The sequence below is a fragment of the Littorina saxatilis genome, linkage group LG15 (genome assembly GCF_037325665.1).
Source record: "Littorina saxatilis isolate snail1 linkage group LG15, US_GU_Lsax_2.0, whole genome shotgun sequence".
Lineage (NCBI taxonomy): Eukaryota > Metazoa > Mollusca > Gastropoda > Littorinimorpha > Littorinidae > Littorina > Littorina saxatilis.
In genome coordinates, this window is record NC_090259.1 from 29,788,818 (window position 1) to 29,814,194 (window position 25,377).

Consider the following 25,377-nt stretch of genomic DNA (forward strand, 5'->3'; position numbering starts at 1 on the left):
GAGCCTTAGTCTGCGCGTAGGTGTGTTGTCTCTGTGGCGTTCGTGCGCGCGGCCAGTGCGTGCGTGAGTGCGGTTACCAAACGGCCTTTTTGTTATTGTCACGCTCTATATAGTTACAAAAACTTAGTTTACGCAGTTTAACAACAACACTTCATTATTCAGTGATCACGTCTCGCACGCACGTGTCAGTCACGGTGAGGAGTCACGGCGTCCTTGTAGCGGCATGGCGACATGATGCGCACGCATCCCGTATGTCAATGATGTATGTCTAATATTTACTTCAGTAGCCTAGGCTATACAAAAAGAGAAGGTATACATAAGTGAAATAAAGCTGTCCATAGTTTTAGAAAACTGCCCTCGTGTCCTTATATCAAGTTCCGCCGCGGGAGTAATAAGACAATTTCTTAGACAGAATCATGTCGGACACCCTTGTCGCAATATCAGTGTCGCATTATTTCGAAACGGGCAGAGCTTGTTAATTTTTTGACCGGGCATTTTTTTCCGGCAACAGGACAAGCCAATTTGGGACAGAGCAAGCCAATCTATAGACGGGGCAAGGCTGAATTTTTCACTGGGAAACCTAGTTTTGTAAGATCAAGCTAGTTTGACTCAAGTTTGCGACAGGGCAAGCTAATTTTGGGACAGAGCAAGCCAATTTTGAGAGAAGGCTAGCTAATTTTTTGGACAGGGCATGCCAAACATTCTCACGACAAACACCTAGTTAGTTACTAAGTCAGTCAGTCAGTCAGGAAGGCAGTCAGGCCGGCAGTGAGTGAGTGAGTGAGTGAGTGAGTGAATGAGTGAGTGAGTGAATGAGTGAGTGAAAAAAAGTTGTAACTCTTGCTTTTGACTTCAGCAGTTGAAATGTTACATTACACAAATGAACAATAACTGTTAGACTAGTTGTGTGTCTTGAAGTCTGTAAATGACTGGCAAAGGTTGGACCAGATCCGCATTGTGTTTTTATTCATAAGTGTCTCAGTAACTACAGAGAGTTCATATCACATTTTTCACAGAAAACCAACATAGTTCCAGATACATCTTTTGGTGTGGTTTTTGAAAAGAGGTTGATGAAGTATTTATTATATTGGAATCGAAAAATTGCCACCAGATACACTGCAAAAATGTATCTGGTCGAGGCAACATAAGACTGATTCCCCCCTCTTCAGACCCACTGATCCCCCATGTCCATCACTGACTCCCGATCCATAAGAAATCGGTAGTACCGGTAATATAAAGTACAGTCGAACCTGCGGCCTCAGTGGAGACCACCGGCCTGACCATAAAGATCACCTGCCCATTAAGATCACCCCAAAGGGTCCCCGACGGTTTTTACGACTATATAAATCACCTGTCTAAAGAGACCACCTGTCTAAAGAGACCACCTGTATAAAGAGACCACTGTTGCTCAGTCCCTTGGGTGGTCTCTTTAGACAGGTTCGACTGTATTAGAATTAATCTATCGCTCTTGCTCCATATTGTCATAGGTATGCTATCCACTTTATCTTTCACTCTAGGGACCTTAGGCGCACCAACCAGTGAGGATAATTGTTCTGTATAGTGATTCCCTCAATATAAAGAAGAAAAAGAAGAAGAAGAAGAAGAAGAAGAAGAAGAAGAAAACGAAAGTAGATATCGTAAACTGCCCTGTTGTAGAGGCATTTTAAGCAAATTTTCGAGGAGAGGGTACAAATGTACTTACATACTCCACGGTGACAGTGACTGTAGCTACATAAAAAGAATTACTTGTATCAAACAGAGCTTTATCATTGCGAGTTTGTTGTCGTAAAAGCAGCTACCGTAAACTAGACAGTTTGCTCCATCATGGCGACTCGCATCGGCAGTCGCATGGTACAGCAAGGTTGCAGACGAATTTCAAGGTTAGTAGCTTGAGTAAGAGTCTTTTCATTTTGAGAAATGAAACGAAATTTACTGCTCTCGATTTTCAAGTAAAACACGTCTATTTCTATTGTTTTTAAGGGTTTATATCATCGAATGTGCATGTTACAAAAATGAACTTGACGTTCTGTGTGACTGTGAGTGTGAGTGTAAGGGCAATAACCTTTCTGTCTTTGAACACAAATGCAACGAACATGACCGTTTGCATCAGACTGTTTCAGCACACACAAATGGAAGAGCAGTGGTGCTTGTAGAAGAGAAGACATCAGCAATCCAGCGTGCTACTTTTTCTTGTAGAAATTTAGTAGTAGTAGAAATTGTTTGGTGTGTGATTGTTGTGAATAAATGGAAGCTATAAAAGTTTAAGTGAGAAGTGAATTATTTTATCAGAAAAGGGAGAAGAGGGTTAAATCATTTTAAAATATTGAAAAAGAAAGCACCAAAAGTAAGAGGAAAGGGAAAAAAATGCAGGAAGTAAATTGGTATCATATGTATATTTTTCAGTAATACCTCGACAATTCATAATCCAAAACAACCAATAGACCTTTTCGGTATCTGAGCAGCTCTCGCGAGACACGCTCTTTGTTATGCTTTGAACATTGCGAGAACCTCGAACCTTGGCTTGTGCAGCTCGCACGAGATCGCTGTACCACATGCTTTGCTATGCTCTGTTGTTTGCGAGAGAATACGAGAGCTTGGAATACCGATAGGGTCTATTGACTGGTGATAAAAAAAGATAAATATATATATAACACATAAACAGAAAAACCAAAAAACTTACTCGATCACCAACTGACCAAATCAAAGAGTAAGCACAATGTAGGGTCACATTTTTGCCTGTGGAGGCTTGTTAAGGAGAACATTTACTGAGTCGGGAAGCAAAAGCACAATGCTCATGTACTATACTGTATACATAAAAAAATCCTGTTTGTTTCCACCTTGAACAGAAATGCTGAAAGACGGCAGTTTTCTAGTGCAAGCACAGGGGAGCAAGAGATCACCTCGGTATCACTAGCGGAACCTGTCAGCTGGATTCCAGTGCCTAAATATGCCGCACCCAGTGACCTTAAGCAAGAGACGCATGTCACCGTGTTGGAAAATGGTCTGCGTGTAGCTTCAGAAAACAAGTTTGGCCAATTTTGCACTGTTGGAGGTAAGCAGTACAGTTTTGCTAGTGAACGCCAGGTAGCAGGTTTTTTTTTAACCATTTTGTAATACTTGTACAGGCACTTGATGTATGTAATTGTAAAGTCTTCTGTTTGAATTTGACTTGAAAAGATCACCATTGTTACTGTTAGTCGTTACTATTTATGCCTTTATTTATTTTTATGCATCTGTGTACCACCATGGTGATTTTGTTTGTTATACTTGTAGCTAGCTGTTCTGAACAGTTTCACGTTTTTAATTTTACTTTTAACCACTCTTATGTACAGCCATTGTGTGTTTGTGTATGTTACTGTTTAAAGTGTTTAATTAAAACTGACATCAGAGCACGTACCAACTGCATGTTATACAGACCTGTCAATCCCTTCCAAGGCCAACCTGTATTAATATGACCAGAAACAGTATTCAAGGTAACAATCCCTTACAAACAGTAAAAAAAATTTTAAAAGGACAAAAACCAGCTGTTTACCCCCGGAATGAATGTTCATACTACAGAACGGAAAATAACCATGCTTAAAAAATGTCTGACAAATAGCACAAAAAAATAACACCCCTTGTCTTGAGGTAAATTATCAATAATTACTGACTCAAAACTTGAATTTAAATGAAAAAATTGTTTCCATTTGGTAACTTTCAAAACGGCTCACTCAGGTTAAAAGGAAGAAGGTTTGGAAAATGGCATAGGCACTGTCAGGTCTATTTTTAGTCCTCATTTGCATAATCTCTCATGCTGCTTTTCAATTCATCATTTCTGGGGTTAAATTCTCAAATGATGGTTGAATCATAGATTGAATTAAAAGAGAAACAAGTTACTAGTAAGTTTGTTCCACTTTCTAATTTTCAAAAGAACTCCATGTATGCAACTCAAATCAGAACTTGTCAGAGATCATGCAATTATCTGAAACCGGGAAGGTCACTGAAGCCATGGAAGTGGGCTATGGATACACTGACCTTAGTATTCAAGCAGTCGATCACTCCAACCCGGGTGTGTGTGTATCTGAGTCAAATGTCATGCCTGAGTATGTGTGTATCTTCATTTGCATGTGTAAACTATTGTTGTCAAGATCACAGCAATGACAAGTTAAAGAGAGTTGCCCTATAATTTGGTTTGCCCGTATAGCTAGGCCTTGTAGACCGTATACACCTAAATTTGGGATTTTGGATAAATCCCAGGAAAACTGTATGGGTTGACAGGTATGGTTATACTGTTTGTGTTCTTGTAGAATTTGCACATTTGTACCAAAGTCATGAAAGAACAGAATTATGAAATTTCATTGATCCCTGTGTAATGCTTGCTTTGCAGTGCTGATTGACTCTGGTTCCCGGTATGAGGTGGCACATCCCAGTGGCATCTCTCATTTCTTGGAGAAGTTAGCCTTCGGTGTGAGTAGAGATCAGTATTGGCATTAACCGGTAATTGAAATGAGAAAATACCGGAACAAAATTGGCTGCCGGTATGACCTACCGGTTGATTGTTAGAACTACCCTTTTTTTTCCGCTAGTAAAACAACAAAACCAGTTGAACTCTTACTGGTTCCAATGACCAGCCTACCGGTTTTGTTCTCGACTGTTTACATCATAAAAGTTTGCGTACTGGTTTGAAAACATACCACATGTAGCGCCATCACTGCAGATATGCAAATTATTTTGTTTCTATTGTAAACTACTAGAACTAAACGGCAGAGCAAGTTAAAAAATGTGGAGTTTAGCTAAGAATAACTTCATGGCTGTAATTTTGTGGGGAAACAAGAAATGAAGGATTGTCTTTAAAAAAATACAAAAAATTCAGGTATGGATTTGTTCTACATATGTGGATAGAATATTCTCTGCGACACAGCTAATTGGAAAAAAGAGTTTATGTGTTGACTAAGGCATGTAACTGGTTTATTTTTTCCTGCAGCAAGAAAATATTTGAGACCTTTTTTTTGTTTGTTTCAGTCAACAACAAAATTCAAACGTCGAGACCTGATTCTTCAGGAGCTAGAGAAGCTTGGTGGTATCTGTGACTGCCAGGGATCCAGGTATAGATTCAAGCTTGAAATCAGTTACTTGGAGTGTTATTTGTTGCTGTGTTTTTGTTCTGTCAGGTCTTGATGTAGAGTTGCCAGTCATTTTGTCATATGTTTGAACACACGGACCTCACATCAGTTTCTCTGAAAGGGAAGTGCTGGGGTGGTGGGCATGAAAAAGTTCCAAGCTGGGTTGGAATAAACCGACCGCTGGGTGGGATTGGTTGAATTTGATAACGGTAGCTTCACCAAACTAGCAGCTATACCAGTTCTACCGGGGGACCTGTGTGCACGGTTTGTCACAGTCAGGAATATGGATCCATTGAAAGGCGCATTCCATTTCCATACAGTAAAACAATTCAACTCACTATCTCACGTCTGGCCAGGCTTGTACATGCAATAAGATCATCCCTCCCTTGCACTTAAAACGCGCTCCCCCCCCCCCCCCCCCTTAAATTCAACAGAACTGTGCCTTTAGAGATACAAAGCCTTGATCTGAAGTAGTCCAAGCGTGGTATAACTTAGCACAAGCAGTGAACAGTTGCAGTTTTGACTAGATTTTGGCAGAGAGGAAGAGAGCGTTAACTGGTACTGGGGAAGCGACAGCAGGTAACCATTTTAAATAGGACATTTTTTCCAGAGAACGAATTCCTCTCTTTTGTTGTTGTTGATTAATCAGCGTGTAAAAACTACTTTCAGGGACACGTTGGTGTATGCTGCATCAGCTGAAACAAGAGGTCTGGACGATGTGTTGGACATTCTGTCTGATGTTTCATTACGCCCTATCATCACACCTGAAGAGGTCAGTTGGTATAAGTTGTGTGGGAGAGAGAGAGAGAGAGAGAGAGAGAGAGAGAGAGAGAGAGAGAGAGAGAGAGAGAGAGAGAGAGAGAGACCAGAGACCAGAGACCAGAGACCAGAGACCAGACCAGGACAGGACAGGACAGGACAGGACAGGACAGGACAGGACAGGACAGGACAGGACAGGACAGGACCGGACAGGACCGGACCGGACCGGACCAGACAGACAGACAGACAGACAGACAGACAGACAGACAGACAGACAGACAGATTCAATAGATCGCAGAGCTGGGCTGTGACAACATTTTGTGTTTATGTACTCTGAAGATCATTCTGCAACATGTGTAATTGAGTAAACGAACGAACGAACAAACAAAATTTGTTTTACAAGAGAGAGAGAGAGAGAGAGTCTGTGTGTATCTGGCTGTATCTGTGATGATGATGGGTGTAGGTGTGTGTGTGGTGAGGCTCTGTCTGTGAGTGTGATATATGTGTGTAGGTGTATGCCTGTGTGGATTGGTTTAGTCATAGCCTCTGTTGCTACATAATTACAGCGATCGTAACTTCTAGCTTTCACAGATGCGTGCGCACTAAATTCACAATACACACATAAAACTCACATGATACTACAACACACAGATATATAACCAATGACAATATTTAATTGCAGCTGGAAGACACTCGCATGGCCATAGCCTTTGAGTTAGAGAGTTTGAACATGCGACCTGACCCGGAACCTCTCTTGATGGAGTTGATCCATGCAGTGAGTTTACAATCTTTCTTTGTCTGTTTTAAGTCTCTTCTGTCTGTTCAGCTTTAACCCTAACTCCAGGGCCCTAAGCCTTGAATTCCTGAAGCTAAAATTATAGCTGCCAACCCTCCCAAATTCTGCGGAAATCTCCCAATGTTTGAAATCTGTCACGAAATCCCAAAATTTGTTCGATGATCGCGAAAAGGAAATTTTCTAAAATAATTTGTGAAAGCAGCCTCTTTTGGGGTGACGAAACCGGTGAAAAGACGCTCTGGTTAACCGAGACCAGCCAAGTCGTGTTGTGTTGTTCTTTCTTTTGTTAAATGAATGGCAATTTTGAGCATAACATACCAGAAAAAAACATTTTGGCACCTGTAGTTACAAAAAATCTTCAGCTTCAGGGGCCGTTGCCCCCAGACCCCCACAAAGGGCGTTGCCCCTGGACCCCACAGGAATTTCAAAGTCAGAAAGTTGGCAGCCATGTAAAATTGAATTTTAGCAAAATGTAGAACTTAGTCGATTTGTCATTGCATTGTTTCTGTACCAGTTACTAGTAGTTTTAAGATATATTTTCTAGTTTGAATAAACTTTTTGTTAAAAAATATATAAAACTACAGAAGACGAGAACTGTAGCCGGAGACCTTAGATTTCTTTCTGCAGTCTTTTTGTTTAAGAGTAAAGACCAGGTGTTGTAGAAGCTTAACACTTCAGTTAAAGGCATACTAACGCACTCCCGTGTTTACAAAGTGTAGTTTGCCCACAATCGATGTCAAACGCACCATAAGACCATATAATGACGATACGTCACCATGCGCGGACCATAATACATGCATTACAGCTTGTTCTAGCCTCTGAAAAAGTGAGGATGTCAACAAAGCCGCGGTGTTCTCTCCCTTGCATCAACGTTACATGTGTTGCCAAATCTATAAATAGGACGATCCAGATCAAAATGAAAATTCAAATATCTCAACATTTAAGGGGTCCTAGACCACAATATTTTGCAGGGAACTTAATTTAGTCTGTCTCCAGCTGTTGGTAAAGCAATTAGCGTGTATAGTCATCGAGTACATATGGCTTTAAAGATTGTGTGTTTGCTTATGAGGTGCATTCATTTTTGCCATGACATATATACATGTGTTATACAAAGTGTGACAAATAGTTTGCATTGTCTTATGGGCTTCAAACTCCAGAAGATTGTCACTGGATTGACTGTTGAATATACCCCCTTCAAGTAAGATTTTGAATTTAACGAAACTAGAATACAGAACAGCACATCTGTGCCTTTTTTCTGACTCCTTTTCTTCAGTTTGGTACAAGTCTTAAATTTGTATTCCATTGTTTTGAAGATCATGATTAACTCCAACCAAACCATTTCAGGCAGCATTCAGAGACAACACACTGGGGCTGCCCAAAATCTGCCCACAAGATAATCTCAACGCCATCAACCAGAAAACGCTATACGGCTACCTGAAGAGCGTCCACATACCACAGCGCATGGTGGTGGCCGGTGTGGGAATGGAGCACGAGACTCTGGTGGAACTTTGTCAGCGACACTTCGTACAGGAAAAGAGCGCCATCTGGGAGGAGAAAAAGGAATTCGCCGGAGTAGCGAAACCTGTCGACAAGTCCATTGCTCAGTACACCGGTGGACTCATTTCTGTACGTGTTTTATTTTTATTTTAGAAAGATGCTTAGTAGTTGTTATGTTGTAGTTGTTTCGGAATTAAACTGACAGAGCAGAGTACCCACTAGGTTAACTGATCTGAATTGTTAGTTCTCTTGTCGAGTCTGCAGACCTGTTTACGCATACAATTTCGCCGTATTTTGTACGCAGAGTTGCCAAGGATACAACCAATACGTTTGGAGAGAGAAAAATACGACGATTGTAAAAAAAAATCAAGTTTGATCGTGATCACTAAATGGAAGAAGAAGAAGAAATCGAAAGTAGGTTGCCAAACCTGTTCTCGTTATAGCCCAGTGGATAAAATCCATCTTTGACGATTGGTCAATGTACTCACGTGAGACGTGATATGACAAGATTTTATCTGCCGCCATTGGCATTGTTGTCGTCAAGTCCAGCACGTTGACGAAAATGTCGAAGCAAAAAGCAGTAACGCCTAAAAGTTCCACTTCTGAAAACGGACAATGTTATTGCTGCCCTTGAAACAATAGCTCATGAACATTTCTTGTGAGTTGTAAAATACTCTCAATTATTTGAAAATACGCTGAATCTCGGTGAAAAGTACACCAAAGTCAAAGTGTGGGTAAACGGGTCTGAGTCTGTGTAATCCACTTTTTTCTCACTCCTTTCCATGAGTGAAATAAACTTTCTTTTTGCCAGTTTGCTTTATTGTAATCTTTTGACTGTTTTATAAAACACTTCCTCTGGGCGAAGATGTAATCAAACCAGGATGAAAGTCGCTTGTTCATTTCAATGCTTGTTATTCTCTCAGGTGCCAGGAGAAAAGGTTGCGTACAACTCTCGCTTACTCTATTACACATGTCGTAAGCATTAAGAGCGATTACTTCCCTTTGGTTATTTGATAAACCATGTTTTGAAACAGACATGGAAAAAACCCAGGCACGGAAGATTTGCCGTATGTCTTAACATGTCATCTTGACAGATGTTGCAATGCTAGCAATTTTAAAATAATTTGCATGGGTGCTATTTTTGTTAGGTTTATTCCTGGTTTCAGATGTTGGACAAAAGTTAACAAGTGAATTCCTGTTTGACTCTCATGCCTAGATCTATGTTTCTAAACTGTCATCTCATGCCTAGATCTATGTTTCTAAACTGTCATCTCATGCCTAGATCTATGTTTCTAAACTGTCATCTCATGCCTAGATCTATGTTTCCAAATTGTCATCTCATGCCTAGATCTATGTTTCTAAACTGTCATCTCATGCCTAGATCTATGTTTCTAAACTGTCATCTCATGCCTAGATCTATGTTTCTAAACTGTCATCTCATGCCTAGATCTATGTTTCTAAACTGTCATCTCATGCCTAGATCTATGTTTCTAAACTGTCATCTCAGTGTGTTGAGGTATAGGGTTCCCAGGATTTTCACTTTCTGTTTTATGTTTTGACTTAATGTAGCCCTAGTACTCCTGAATTTGTGAAATGCTGACAAGTTTCACGGTCTGCCTTGATTGTGACATTTTTCTTCTTCTTCTGCATTCATGGGCTGAAATACCCACGTACACGTGTTTTTGCACGAGTGGGTTTTTTACATGTATGACCGTTTTAACCCTGTTTAGGCAGCCATGCGCCGCTTTCGTGGGAATTGTGTCATTTACAACCGAATTTTGAAATTGCAGATTGAAAAAGACCTGTCCAACGTCAGCCTGGGACCGACACCCATGCCCGAGCTGGCTCACGTGGTGGTGGGCTTGGAGAGTTGTTCCCACGGCGACCCCGACTTCATCGCTTTCTGTGTTCTGAACATGATGATGGGTGGAGGGGGGTCCTTCTCTGCTGGAGGGCCCGGCAAGGGCATGTACACCCGGCTCTACCTTAACGTCCTCAACAAGTGAGGATTTGAGAAGCAAGGAGAAAGAAGGGTTACTTGTGCTTGCACTCTTTGGGGCTACAGTGGAACCCCCCTTTTAAGACCTCCACAGATCTGAGAGAATCAGGTCTTGAAATGGGGGGTACATTTACACAAGCTTTTAACAAAACAATCTGAGAAACAGGGTCTTTTCTTCTTCTTCTTCTTCTTCTTCTGCGTTCGTGGGCTGAAACTCCCACGTGCACTCGTGGTTTGCACAAGTGGAATTTTACGTGTATGACCGTTTTACCCCGCCATTTTGGCAGCCATACGCCTCTTTCGGAGGAAGCATGCTGGGTATTTTCGTGTTTCTATAACCCACCGAACTCTGACATGGATTACAGGATCTTTTTCGTTGCGCACTTGGTCTTGTGCTTGCGTGTACACACGGGGGGGTGTTTGGACACAGAGGAGAGTCTGCACACAAAGTTGACTCTGAGAAATAAATCTCTCGCCGAACGTGGGGACGAACTCACGCTGACAGCGGCCAACTGGATACAAATCCAGCGCGCTACCGACTGAGCTACATCCCCGCCCCACAGGGTCTTTTAAAAGGGAGGGAGTCTCAAAAGGGGGGCTCCACTATATGTTCACATGACGGCATAAATAGATCCCTGCGCCTTGAGTCCCGAGTCTGGAGATACGCGCGCGATATAAGACTTCATATAACATAACATAACTTTCGTGGAATAAGTATGGTTTAGTAAGATTTGACCAGGAGAATAAAAAAGGAGTGTTGGAATGTTTAATTCAAAGTAAAATGCGATACATGCAGACATTATAATCAGAGGGTGACAGGTAAATAAAAGAAAATGTTAGCTTATCTTGAAGGATTGAGTGCTTGTTTTTCACTCTCCCTGAGTAATCAATGAGTCTTGGAACTGAGCAGTGTTCGACTGTATTTGTGGCTAGCAGGCCGTCCATGAAAAACAATCCTAATGGTGAGGTTATTTTGGGTGTTTTTGAAGCTAGAGCTTTTAAAACTTTGCTCACTTCTAGGTCATTATGACTTTGATGATCTCCCCAGTTTGATTTACTCTTTTTTTCTCAGAAAAAGTAACAGTGGTTGACGACATGTTACGAGTGAGGGTGAAGGGTGGGGAGTGCATTTCTGCGCATGCTCATTTCTCATTACTGTTACTTATTTAAAACTCATAATGTGAATGATGAAACAGAGTTGACAGGTAATTTAAGGAAGTATTTGATACATCATGGTTAAATGTACTGAGTCGACGTTCAGAGGTATTTGTTGTGGTCAAATTTTGACATTTGTCAGATTTCCAGATTTTAAAATTGTATGCAGGTTTAGAAGTCAGGGTACATGCCCCGGTAAGTGCTACACTGATGTTGCTATGTGTGAAACTGAAAGAACAACATTTTAATAGGGTTGTTGTCAGCTCTGCATGTTGAGGATTTTCTGATTTGCTTTAAAATGGAATTCTGCTGCATTGACATTATTTCGATGTATTTGGTTGGGTTTAGCTTGGTTGTAACATACTGTGTGCTTTCATGTGCCAACAGGTATCACTGGATGTTCAATGCCACAGCCTACAACCATGCTTACTCAGACACAGGGCTCTTCTGCATTCATGCTAGTGCCCACCCATCTAAGGTAAGTGCCTACCTATTATGTTAGTTTGATGGTAGTGCACTTAATACATAGTGTAAGCAATGCAAAGTACACAATGTTTATACAACACACGTATGAAAAAAGACGCATGTTCATGCACAGACACAAGCATCCCCCCACCCTTACACATACAGCAGTCCCTCTCATGAACGGACACCCTTGGGCCATAGCAAAACTGTCCGTACATTGCAGGTGTCCGGTCACGGGAGGGGTGACCACACCACCCCCTCCCCCATACACTCACACAGAGACACACAAACAACAGGATTGAGTCGATGCTAATCACTTCTTGTGGCTACTAAACAATAACAATAAACTCCTAATACTTCTTTAAACGTTCTGTAAAAATGATTTGTATGAAAAGTGTTGAAAAGAAGAGATAAAATAAATCCTCAAGGTAGTGAACACACTCACCATGCACTGACATACGAAAGCAGCCACACAAACACAGCACAGAGGAGCGTGTGCAGATGCCTTGCAAGAATAAGCTTGAAAACCAGAGCTGCATGTCATAATCATGTAATTTATTTTTTTCTTGTCTGGCTTTATTGACTGCATGCCGATCATGTGGCATGGCAGTGACTTTTCACTCTTCAGTCGGAAATACACTGTACATAACACAGCTCCCACTCTCCCTCACTAATGCCTACCCCAAGCCATGACAACTGATACTTGGAAATTGTGTGGACGAGTACACCTCTCTATTTCTCTCCAATGCTCTTCCTGCTGACATGCAGTGACATCGGACACCCACAGAGTTTAGCCAGCTACCCCTCCACCCCCACCCCCTCCCTCTCTCTCACTCCCTCCAGCCATGTACTGTTGGGGACTGTGGCCAGAGAGGCCAGCTGCACTGTTCAGAGCAAAACCAGTTGACTGTGTCGTACCTTTTGACAAAGCAAGACAACTGAAGGGTTCATAGATTAGGCAACCGACTCACTGGTCAAGGCTGAGGGGAAACAAGAGTATCTTGTCAATGAAAGAGGTTACACACAGACACACGATGCTGAGAACTGTGGCCGGTTTTTCACTCTCTTTCGCTCAGGACCTTTATCGACTGTGGTTTCTGTTGTTTACGTCCAACAGACAAGAATAAAGAGCTCAGTGGAGTTTCATGTTGGCATCTTCGCATGTACTCCACTCCTGACCAAAACTACCCCCTCCCCCCCTCTCCTGATGGGTACACGTGCACTCAAGTTATCAGTGACTGTCATCACGCCATTGCGGCTGTGATCTTTGTACCAAGAGCCGGACTGCTCTGTTATCGATGTTGTTGTGGTGAAAATTTGACGATGGTCTGTCCGTACATTGGAGGTATGACCTGCTGTTGGGACCGAAAATGAGTGTCCGCGTCCACGTTTTGCAGGTGTCCGTTTAAGGGGGGGGCAAATATAGAAGGAAAACACTCTGTGCCGAGCAAATGTGTCCGTACATGTCAGGTGTCCTCTCACGCCGGGGGCCGTACATTGCAGGGACTGCTGTACCACTCTCTCTCCCTCTCTCTCTATCCCTCTCTCTCTCTCCCTCTCTCTCTATCCCTCTCTCTCTCTCCCTCTCTCTCTATCCCTCTCTCTCTCTTCCTTTCTTTCTTACTCGCCCATCACAAGGAAAGATTTTAATATTATGGTGCGAGAACAACAGCACACACCCAGCAGGAGCAAACGGAAGGCAATACTTAGAATATTTGAAAAGTGTATGCAGGAGTTATCCTGACCCAAACTCTCAGCGGACCATGCTAACCAAAACACCAATAGTAATTTCTGTGATATGATTTTGTTTCAGTTAAGAGAACTGACGGAGGTGGTTGTCCGGGAGCTGGCCTTCACAGCTGGCATTGTTTACTCTGTGAGTGTCTTCCCAATATTTATTTAAACGTAAATTCTTTCCTGTGTGCACTGTCATGTTAGTCATGACATATTTGTTGAGGTTTTTACACAGAGTGAGAGCATCCTTCCACTGGAATACAAACCCAAAATCACAGCCTTGCTGCATTCTGCCTATAGTACAATTAATTATTATTTTTTTGCTGGATTGTTTTGACATCTTGACACTCACGGTGTCTGTTGCAAAATTAATTCAACAAAACGCCCACACTGTACACAGAATCTTCCACATCTTTACCACAAGGCCATTGCGCTCGTCAGAAGAATAATTTCAAAAGCTCGAGAACTCATTCAGGCTGGAAACTGTTCTCAGATTTTTGTTTGTGTATAGTTTTGACTTTTCAACTGAACATTATTTTGTGCTTTCAACAGGATGAGCTTGCGAGGGCGAAGAGACAACTGCAGTCAATGCTACTGATGAATCTTGAGTCACGGCCTGTGGTGTTTGAGGACATTGGTCGTCAGGTGCTGGCCTCTGGCAAACGACTACAGCCATCCTACTACTACAATGAGATTGGTGAGTCGGATGTTACCGAGAATCGGTGGTTTTAATCATTGCCGTTCCTCCACAGACAGACTCATGCACACACAAATACAAATATGGAGACCCAAGTGCACATGCACGCACACATACACATTCACTTACACACACACACTCACACATGACAGATACAAACATGCAGACAGAGACACAGGTGTTCACATTTAGACACACTTGCACACACACAAATACAAACAGTTTGTACATTGTGTTTGTGAATGTATGCCCTTCACATTTCATTGGTATCAAGCAATGCAACTTCTTTAAGGACAGTTCCACCACAACTTCTGTAAGGACAGTTCCACCACAACTTCTGTAAGGACAGTTCCACCACAACTTCTGTAAGGACAGTTCCACCACAACTTCTTTAAGGACAGTTCCACCACAACTTCTTTAAGGACAGTTCCACCACAACTTCAGATTTTTAGCATAGCAATCATTCGTCTTCTTGTAGTTCCACCACAACTTCTGCAAGGACAGTTCCACCACAACTTCTGTAAGGACAGTTCCACCACAACTTCTGTAAGGACAGTTCCACCACAACTTCTTTAAGGACAGTTCCACCACAACTTCTTTAAGGACAGTTCCACCACAACTTCTTTAAGGACAGTTCCACCACAACTTCTTTAAGGACAGTTCCACCACAACTTCAGATTTTTGAGTCACTTGAGAAAAAGTGACTATGTAATCGGTCAGTGTTAGTCTGTCCGGCCGGCCGTCCGTAGACACCACCTTAACGTTGGACTTTTCTCGGAAACTATCAAAGCGATCGGGCTCATATTTTGTTTAGTCGTGACCTCCAATGACCTCTACACTTTAACGATGGTTTCGTTGACCTTTGACCTTTTTCAAGGTCACAGGTCAGCGTCAAAGGAAAAATTAGACATTTTATATCTTTGACAAAGTTCATCGGATGTGATTGAAACTTTGTAGGATTATTCTTTACATCAAAGTATTTACATCTGTAGCCTTTTACGAACGTTATCAGAAAAACAAGGGAGATAACTAGCCTTTTCTGTTCGGCAACACACAACTTAACGTTGGGCTTTTCTCGGAAACTATAAAAGTGACCGGGCTCAAATTTTATGTGAACGTGACTCATTGTGTTGTGAATAGCAATTTCTTCCTGTCCATCTGATGCCTCATATAATATTCAGAACTGCGAAAGTGACTCGATCGAGCGTTTGCTCTTCTTGTTAGCATAGCAATCATTCGTCTTCTTGTAAAGTGAGCAAATTAAATCACAAACAAAATATATTATTTCAGGCAAAATTACAGAAAACGACATCCAGAGAGTGGCCAACCGTATGTTGAAGACCAAACCAGCTGTTGCTGCCTACGGCAGTTTAGATCAACTTCCTCGCTACTCGGACATTGAAGCTGCCCTCAACAACAAGGATGGTCGCATGCCTCGGCGCTTTCAACTTTTTCGATGATTTGTAGGACCTTTAAGAAATCTGTCAAGGGATAGAGTGATTGAGTGTGGAAATGTGTGAGAGAAGGAGATGATATGTGTGTATTTTTGTTGAAGACAAGTTGTTGTTGTACTCTGGACCCTTGCTTTTAAGACTGCCGAAAATCTGAGAAAATCAGGTCTTTAATTTTAATGCTTGTGTTATTTTGATGGAAGTTTTGTTAAAAGTTGGTTTATTACCCTTGTTCATTAGTGCAGCTTATTCTATAACGAACTTCAGCAGAAATAACTTGAAGCGTGTCATACTTTCAAGGACTGCACAGTTGTACTATATTTTGTCGCCAAGTCGAGTCTTAATTTTATACCTTTTAAGCAAGATTTTGTGTAGTGGTGCATCAGTTTTTATTTTTGATTGTTTTTGTGGTTGTACTTTCCGTGTGGTTTTCCAAGAATGATGTTTTCACATTTCTATGGAATTGAAAGTTTAAATGCTTCTTGTTTCGAATGATTCATCACAGGTTAAATGTTCTAGTTTATGGTTTGTTTTTGATCAGCTATTGACTTTCTGACACAACATGCTCAAACTGAATACATTTGAAAATATCATTTTCCGATATTAATGTTGACATTGTCATTTTAGCACTGTTTGTTTTCATAAAGGGAAAATGCTGAAGCTCCCAGACTACGTTTTCTTCTTTTTTTTGCAGTGAAGTTAGCTCATTAGGGAACTTAGGTTAATTTGCAATAGACTGTGGCATATTAGTTTTCCTCGCAACCCAAATTTAAATTTGGGGGAACTGTATTGGTCTTTAATGATATTAATTCAACATTTTGCCTAACCTTACATTCAGCATGTTTGCAGGATTAAAGCCAGAAGTGTATTCATTATCTCACCTCACTGTAATGGGGGAAATATCACAACTGAATTTTTTGTAGTCATTTTGTTTTTGTGACAGAAAATCAACCAACAACTGTGTGTGTGTGTGTGTGTGTGTGTGTGTGTGTGTGTGTGTGTGTGTGTGTGTGAGAGAGAGAGAGGGGGAGTGTCTGAAACTGTCACATCACATGGATTAGAAACATCTTGTCTTTTTTTATGATGTTTCTTTCTTTATTTGGTGTTTAACGTCGTTTTCAACCGTTCAAGGTTATATCGCGACGGGGAAAGGGGGGGATGGGATAGAGCCACTTGTTAATTGTTTTTTGTTCACAAAAGCACTAATCAAAAAATTGCTCCAGGGGCTTGCAACGTAGTACAATATATGACCTTACTGGGAGAATGCAAGTTTCCAGTACAAAGGACTTAACATTTCTTACATACTGCTTGACTAAAATCTTTACAAACATCGACTGTATTCTATACAAGAAACACTTAACAAGGGTAAAAGGAGAAACAGAATCCGTTAGTCGCCTCTTACGACATGCTGGGGAGCATCGGGTAAATTCTTCCCCCTAACCCGCGGGGAGATTTTTATGATGTGTTTATTGAATAACTTTGAAAGACAACGTCATAAATGAATTTGGTGTTCCAGTTTTATGTACAACCATTGCTCTTAAAATAAAAATCACAGAAGAGATTCTCAAAAATTGTCTGTTGCACGTTTTGATTCATTTGTGAAAAAATGTCAAAGAAAAGTGTAACTAAGCTACTAGTAAATGCATTTGACAACACCCACAGTCATGCACAAGTAATTTGAACAATGTAAAATCCAAATACGATTCTAAAACTTTCAGTAATACTGAGCATCAAAAAAATGTTGGTCACAGAAAGTGTGTGTGTGTGTAAGCGTGCGTGCGTGTGTGTGTGTGTGTGTGTGTGTGTGTGAAACCAAGCACTTCTTAATCGAAACTGGTAAGAGTTGCTAGGCGTTGGAAAATGTAGAAAGATCTTTACAAAAATGACTAAGCTAAGCTTTGTGAAAGATCCTTTAAGCTAACAAGTGCTGAAAAAGACAAAGAAAGGATGAACATAATTAAGAAAGGATGAACATAATTAAGAAAGAAAAATGTAATAATCTCATCCATACAGGCGCGGACTCAAAGGAAGGCATTTCCTGACTTCGAAGGGAGACTCCTAACGGTACCATAATTGGGGGTGGTCTGGTTTCTTTTATGTGTCTGCCAAAGCTGCGCTGGGGTAAAACTATACCGCTTATCAGTAAACAATGAAGATAAGTTGTTTCCTTCCCTTTTTCGTTGACTCGTGCACACTACCCCCATGCAAATAGTCAGGATGATACCTCAATGTGAGCACGCTGACACAGAAATACACCTTTCAGCCTTACAAGTTGGTTATTGCGCTGGTCCTTTAGGTACCGCGAAACAGCGTGAAAATCTGAATTCTCATCCAGTCGTGACTTGTAACCCATGTAGAATTCTTCATTTCTGAGTGTTTTTTGTTGTTAAAAAGTCTGTTAATTCACAGCACATTAACTCTGTTTCAGATTTTGCTATGCAGAGAAAAATCCCAAATTATTTGAAGAAAAGTAACTAAGTTTTTAGATTTCGTTTCGCTGAGGGTTGTGTTTCTTTTCTGATACTTCGTTGAGGCAGTATTTTCAGCAAAATGATATGTTGACGTATTTTTAATCTCATAAAGATGCTATAGCCTAAACATGGTTTAGGGCATAAGCTCATTTTGTTGGTGGATGTTTTGCTAGCAGTGGAACTTGACCACGCTACCACCCGTCCCCCTCATTAAATTACATATTCTTACTCCCAATCACATATTGCATTTGACTACGTCTGAGATGCTAGGTACTGAAAACGCTTACCCATCTAACACAACAAGGGGAAGCAAACCCATCACCAAAAAGGCAAACGTAGCCATGGTAACGAGAGGGTATCCCGGGAGTTACCTCCCCTCTAGTGGATACCACGTCACTTCCTACCACAACACGTGGCAACTCATACGATCTTTCAGCGTCCTAGAGAGAGGGTGTCCTGAATTTTTCGCTGACAGTGGCTATCTTGGTGAGACTTCTCACCTGCCTGCCACGTTTTACCTGTCTTTCACCTGTGCTGGCTCCAGTTGGTGAGCCGTTCTTGTTTTGGTTTGTTGTTTGCAAACGTCCTTTCTGTGTTGTTACTGATAGTTCGTCCGTGGGACTTGTGTTATCAGTAGCTGTTGCGTGCCGCCATTTGTATTTTCGTTAGCTTTGCTGATGTTTATTGTTTGGCATGTACCGGTCTTGTCTTCTCATGTAGTTGCAAGCTCGGTAGTTGTGTTCGTTGCACGTTCTTTGTTTTGTTTGTTTACTGAGTTTTCTGTCCGTTTTGGAACGTACGTTTTTCAGTAAATTTTTGTCTTGCCTTGTTCGTTTTGGTTAGTCAGCATGGCTGACTCAGACGAGCGAAAGGGGTTAAGGCCGACGTTAGGGGTAATGTAACAAGCCCAAGTCGTCCTCTGCTTAGCTAGGTGTTGGGGCTTCTTACGAAGCCCTCAACACTGTTTTTTCGGTGACTTTTTCACCTCCGAGTTCGACTACTGCTGTACGTCTAGCTCGGCCGTTGTTTCGCCGCCTTCTTCTTTGTGCTATATATCTCTTGTTTCAGATATCCGATACATTGGCCAGCGGGAGATGCAGCGCTCTTCCGTTTTTCGTCAGCTCTGCGCTGCCTTCTTCCTTTGGGGTTGTGCAGTCCCTTGCGTTGCTAGCTGTGGCTTCCGGTTCTGGAGTGCAGCTTCCTGCCTCTGCCGTTTCCGCCGTCTTCGCAGGCCATTCAAGTAAGTTGACCTGGTCCCACAGCCCTCGTGAGGCGTCGGGACACTCCCTCCCGGGAGACAGGTCAATTGGGCAGAGTCACTCTCTGCATTCTACTGGTGACTCGTCCTCCCGTTTCGGCTTTGGACGTTGGTAACCAGTCTGTGCTTTATGCTAGCGTCAGTCCCAGCCAGAATGTCTGGGGCTTTGATGCTCAGCAGCAGCTTCCGTCTACGGTCGCCGCATTTCCGGCTTCGGCCGGAAGCACAGGTCCTTCTCTCACTTCCCGCTCAGCTTGTGTGGTGAGGGTATGGATCACAGACTGGCCTCCGGGCTTTATGGCTTCCGGCCTCAGTCTATGCAGTCTTCGTTTCCGCTATCGGCGGTTTCGGCGGCTGCGTCTTTCCGGTTTCGACCGGAAGTATAGGTCCTCCTCTCACTTCCCGCTCAGCTTGTGTGGTGAGGGTATGGATCACAGACTGGCCTCCGGGCTTTATGGCTTCCGGCCTCAGTCTATGCAGTCTTCGTTTCCGCTATCGGCGGTTTCGGCGGCTGCGTTTTTTCCGGTTTTGACCGGAAGTATAGGTCCTTCTCTCACTTCTCGCTCTGTTTGCGGTGAGTTTATGGACCACAGACTGGCCTCCGGCCTTTTTGGCTTCCGGCCTCAGTCTATGCAGTCGTCGTTTCCGCTCTTGTGGTTCCGGCGGCTGCGTTTTCGGTTTCGGCCGGAATTATAGGTCCACCTACACACGTACGCTGCAGCTGCCGTGTATGGTGGGACCGTAGACTGGCCTCCGGGCATGATGGCTTCCAGCCTCAGTCTTTGCAGTCTTTGTTTCCGCGGTGGCGGTTTCGGCGTCTGCGTTTTCGGGTGGTTGGCGGCCAGTTGACAAGAACTCCTGTTGCAGGTTCGGACTTTGTTGACTGGCAGCGGCGGCCGTTCCCGGTTTCGGCCGGGATAAACGGTTCCGGTTTCGGCCGGAAGTATAGGTCCACCTACACACGTACGCTGTAGCGGCGGGGTACGGGGGATCGCAGACTGGCCTTCGGGCTTTATGGCTTCCGGCCTCAGTCTATGCAGTCTTCGTTTCCGCGGTGGCTGTCTCGGCGGCTGCCTTTTCGGTTTTGACCGAAAGCGTAGGTCCACCTAAACAGGTTCGCTTTGACGCTCGGTTTTGGGTGGACCACACACTGGCCTTCAGGCTTTCTGGCTTTGGCCTCAGCCTCTGCAGTCTTCGTTTCCGTTGTGACGGTTATGTCGGCTGCTAGCCGGCTTCGGCCGGGTTTGCTGTTCTTCCTTTTGGCCATTCCTTTGGATGGCAGGGAGAAGGCAACAGAGTCTGGCAATAGGCCCTCCTTCACTTGTACGCCCCGTCGTTGGTGGTAGGATGGGCCGCAGACTGGCCTCCTGGCATTATGGCTGCCTGCCTCAGCCTACGCAGCCTTCGTTTCCGCTTTCTGTGGTTTCGGCGGCGGCGTTTCCGGCTTCGGTCGGGTATGCTGTTCCTCTTTCTGTCACTTCCGGTGGGACGTCAGAGAGGGAACAATAGCAGTCGGCTTTCAGCACTCTGTGCTTTGGTCAGGGCAGTCAGTGCTTCGCCCGGAGGGCGTTGCACGGCCTCTCGCCCGGGCCTGCGGTCGGAGGGGTGGTCTACTTACCCTTTTCCTCATGGTCAAGGGATGAGTGAGGTCCTTTTCTGGGTTACGGTTTTCCGGTTTCCGGGTATTCCGTTCTTCCTCCCACCGCTGGGTTTATGGCTTCGGCCTTTGTCCTTTTTAGTCCACTCTGAGGTTCAGTTGGTGGTCAGCGAAGGGACATGGTCGGGATTTCCGGCAAGGCTCAAGGCTATTCTTGCAGCCGTGGCGGACGTTACTTCCCGGTACCCTCCTTTTGGGAATATTAAGTCTCTCACCACATGGTCACTCTGTGGCTGTGCTGGGGTTGACTGGAGACTGGCTTCCGGGCTTTTCAGCTTCCGGCCTCAGTCTCAGCAGCCTTATTTTTTGCATGCTGCGACTTGGTCGGTTTGCATTTCTGGCTGTGGCTGGATATACTGTTCCTCTTCTTTCCGGTTGCTTTCTGGGGGAAAGGAACGGCTGCCGCTTTCGGGCGTTCCAGCTCCTCGGCCGGGGTAGCTGTCTCGTCACCTTTCCGGTGGGAGGGGCTTCTGTCCATTCCGTTCCGTTGTCTTGGACGTCATTTGGCTGTTTCTGACTCGCTGTCAGTCAGGGTATCAGCTAATACGATGTTCTGGTACGCGCGTTTCCGGTTTTCCGGTTATTCCGTGTACTTTTTCTGCCTCTGGTGGATGTGACTTCGGCATTTTCTTTCGCTCGGCCACTCTGACTTCGGTTGGTGTCTAGAGAAGAGACATCTTTTGGGGTTTTCCGTAGCAGGGTGAGCGGAGATCAGGTGCTTGATCCTCGCTTCTCTGTCCTTCGGGGTTACGGGTGCCCGCCCTCAGGCGGCGAACAGTTGTTTCAGCCACGGGCTGCTGCTTCTGTCGCACTTCCGGCTGGCCGGAGAGGTGGTTCTATTACCGGCGTCTTAGTTACGTCAGGGTTTTAGAACAACGATTGACCTTTGTGGTCATTATTGTCTGTCGCTGGGTCCGACTCTGCCTGTCTCGGCGATCAGACTTGTTCTGGTGTTTCGTCCTAACTTAAGCTGTGCTTGAGTTGTCCTCGGAGGTTACATTCAGTTTTCTGAGGGGACGTTGTCTTTGGCAATGTAGGTCGGAGGAGTCATCCTTTGTGGCTTACCTTCTCTCTCAGTTTTGGCCAGTCCTCTCCTTCTGGAAGGGGGGAGCTGGCTAATGTTCCTATTTTCTTTCGTTTACCTGCGTACGGCGGGTACTTCGGAATTATGGCTGTCCTACGGACATTATGGCTTTTAGTCTTGACCGGTGCGATTGTCTCCTGCATTTCGCAGGTAGCTATGGCATTTCCGGCGCCTGTGTCGGTAGATTTCTAGGCTTTCTGCATCCTCTTTCTGAGGTGAGTCAGTACGACTTCCGTTCGGTCGGGTTTCTTGCTACAGTCACCCTTCTATCACAGGCTACTATGTTTATGGTGTTGGCCCGTTGGCTCAGTGTTTGTCCCTCAGTCTTTCAGACGTGGACAGGCTTTTTCGGGCCTTTCGCTCAAACCCAGGAGGGCTCTTGATTTGATCTGGGATATAATTTCCAGTCTTTCCCTGAGACCCCTTGTCTCGGGAGTCTTTTGGCTGGTCGGCTTCACGCTTTGTCTGGTATGCTTACCAGTCGTGTTTTCGGCTTCGGGTTCTTGATTCGGTTTCAATTACCTACAAGCGGACTGAACTGCGAGCTCTATGGCTTGGGGGCCATTTTTTGTCATGGTTACTGGTCACTCTAGACTTTTGCCCTCTGTGACTCCCGCACTTTCGGGTGCTTATGCTTGTTGCAAGTATCGGCTTCCTCGTACTATCCCTTTCTGCTTTGGCACGAACGGGTAGAGGATTTCGGGTTACCATCTCTTTTGAGAGCAGCAGGTCTGCCGTTTACGGCACCCTTCTTTAGCATGCGTTAGGGGTGACAATGTCAAAAGATCGCAGTCAGGGTTTTTCCTGTTGTTTTCTTGCGTCACTTCCTAAGCGTACCTTGATCGTTTCTTGGTTAGTTGTACTCTAACACAGAGTAGCAGACAGTGTGCTAAGGGGGGGTGAGCGTTTCTTCACGTTCTTGGAACTTTCGGAACGCTTATGCTCTTTTTGAGTTTGTTATCATTGGGTCGGACTCTGGTACTTTGTACTCAGGTCTTTCTCTTTCTTTTTGCGCGGAGTTTGGTCGCTCTTCTCTGGAGCTGACCTATATCGCTCAGTTGTTGTCGGGCTTTGGCATAGCCTTCCAACAAGAAAGGGGGGGGGGGGGGGGGTCAGATTGTCTTCCCCTCCTCTTGGCTCGGGTTCATGTAATCCAGGGCTCTTCTTCCTCCCTGGGCCGCCTTCTTTACGGTCCGGGGAGGAAGGGTTGGGCACAGCTTTCTGTAGGTGTCTCTAGCAAGTTTGGTCTAAGCGACATCCTGGCTGTCTTTCAGGATTTTCTCTGGCCCCTTTCTGGCTTGTTGGCAGGGGGCCAGTTCCTGGTAAGGGTGTTAGAGGGAGTTAGAAGTTTTCTTTCCCACTGGGCCCTTCATGCCTTTTTGGGCAGCGGGCCAGTTTCTGGCAGGGTTTCTAATGGGAGTTGAATTTTTTCTTTCCCACCGCCTTGTTGATGTTATCTGCAATATGTGATTGGGAGTAAGAATATGTAATTTAATATAAAATTTCTAAAGTAAATTTTCATTTGATTAATATACTTACCCCAATCACATAGCGTAGGCCCGCCCGCCTGCCCCGCTTATGGTTTGAGTTTTCTTCAAGTCGTATGAGTTGCCACGTGTTGTGGTAGGAAGTGACGTGGTATCCACTAGAGGGGAGGTAACTCCCGGGATACCCTCTCGTTACCATGGCTACGTTTGCCTTTTTGGTGATGGGTTTGCTTCCCCTTGTTGTGTTAGATGGGTAAGCGTTTTCAGTACCTAGCATCTCAGACGTAGTCAAATGCAATATGTGATTGGGGTAAGTATATTAATCAAATGAAAATTTACTTTAGAAATTTTATATTGTGTTATATGGTCTTAATTCCAACATTTCCATGAGTTTTGTGCTCTAAAACCCATGCGAAATTGTTGCGCAGAGGACGAAGTTATTTTTATTGTGTATTTCGTTTGTTGACATGTTCCTTCTTGGGACTCAGTTAGCCTATATACACCAAGCCAGCAGACATGAGAACTAAGTGAAGTCTGCTTCCTTCCTTGTTCAGAATGACCCCAAAAAATGCAACCCTCAAAAATGCTTATAAATTCTACACCCGTTAACCGAATCACTTCATATTTTGGGGACATACATTTCAGCCAATGCATGACCCTTCCACAAAATGAGAGTTTGATATTTCAAAGGGTCTGACTTTAGTGCAATTTAAAAAAAAGTTGCCAAATTCGGGGATCGACTCAATAGTATAAACATCCCCCCCATTCCGCAACTCTAAACCACCACCGTTCACCCTCACAGCTGACATCTCTTATCACCTCCTCCGCACCTAGGGCACACTATCAACATTCCCCCTCCCTTCGCTCTTTCCACCACCATCCGCCCTACCCACTGGTCTCTGGACTACATATATTTTTCTTGATGAAGAGACAAGAAAAAACCCACCACTGTAGGTCAGCTCTACTCTACTGACATAAAAACTCTTATGCGGGTAGCTGTCACAACATTTAGGGCCCGACCTCCTCTACAAAACTTTCCCTACTGTGGTTCCACAGCCTTTATCAGCTAAGCTGTCAACACAAGACCAAGCTGTCACAAGTCGGCGATAGCATGGGCCCGCTAGATAAACAAACAGTCTTGGCACTACTATAAACACCTAACAGTCTTGGCACTACTATAAACACCTAATTGACTCCGCTGAACAAACCACCCCTTGCACGAGGTCTTGTGTTGACAGCTTAGCTGATAAAGGCTGTGGAACCACAGTAGGGAAAGTTTTGTAGAGGAGGTCGGGTTTTAAGCATGCCAATACTTTTATGGAATACCCTTGCATATTTTATGTATGTCATTTTTGTTGTTGAAAAAAAGATTGAATTTCAAAGTTTTTCCCCCAGCCAAAACTTGATTGCTGACAGTGTTTCATTTTGTTAGTCACATCAGACCAAAAAACTCAAATATACCACACACACACACAAAAGGTAAATATAAGTGAACAAGGGTCACTTCAGCTGTGGTAAAGACGGGACTAATTATCAATACAGGGAGAATACTGTAAACGTGGTAGAATGATGACTAATCTTTCAAAGAAAAAGAAATCGCCCAAAAATGTTTTTTTTAGGAACTCAAAATGATCAAAAAGGGATTAAAAAATACACGAAAGGTTAGTTTATGGAATGTTTACAGAAAAACAAAACAAAACATTGACAAGTATATCAACTTAATATAGTTTTAGTAGTGGATAGACACACAAAACAATGAGACAAA

At 43.6% G+C, this 25,377-nt stretch overlaps 2 protein-coding genes across 2 annotated transcripts in view; both read left to right on the top strand.

The window, feature by feature from the left end:
• LOC138949041 (TRMT1-like protein) overlaps positions 1–25,377 on the top strand; it is a 322,855-nt gene that overhangs the window by 83,491 nt on the left and 213,987 nt on the right. The window lies entirely within an intron of this gene.
• On the top strand, positions 1,815–17,212 carry LOC138949034 (mitochondrial-processing peptidase subunit alpha-like). Its single transcript, XM_070320749.1, has 12 exons — positions 1,815–1,880; positions 2,847–3,052; positions 4,367–4,446; positions 5,002–5,084; positions 5,772–5,874; positions 6,544–6,636; positions 8,002–8,283; positions 9,945–10,156; positions 11,696–11,786; positions 13,587–13,649; positions 14,060–14,204; positions 15,495–17,212. The coding sequence occupies exons 1-12, from the start codon at positions 1,825–1,827 to the stop codon at positions 15,662–15,664; spliced, it is 1,584 nt and encodes a 527-aa protein (XP_070176850.1). The 5' UTR covers positions 1,815–1,824; the 3' UTR covers positions 15,665–17,212.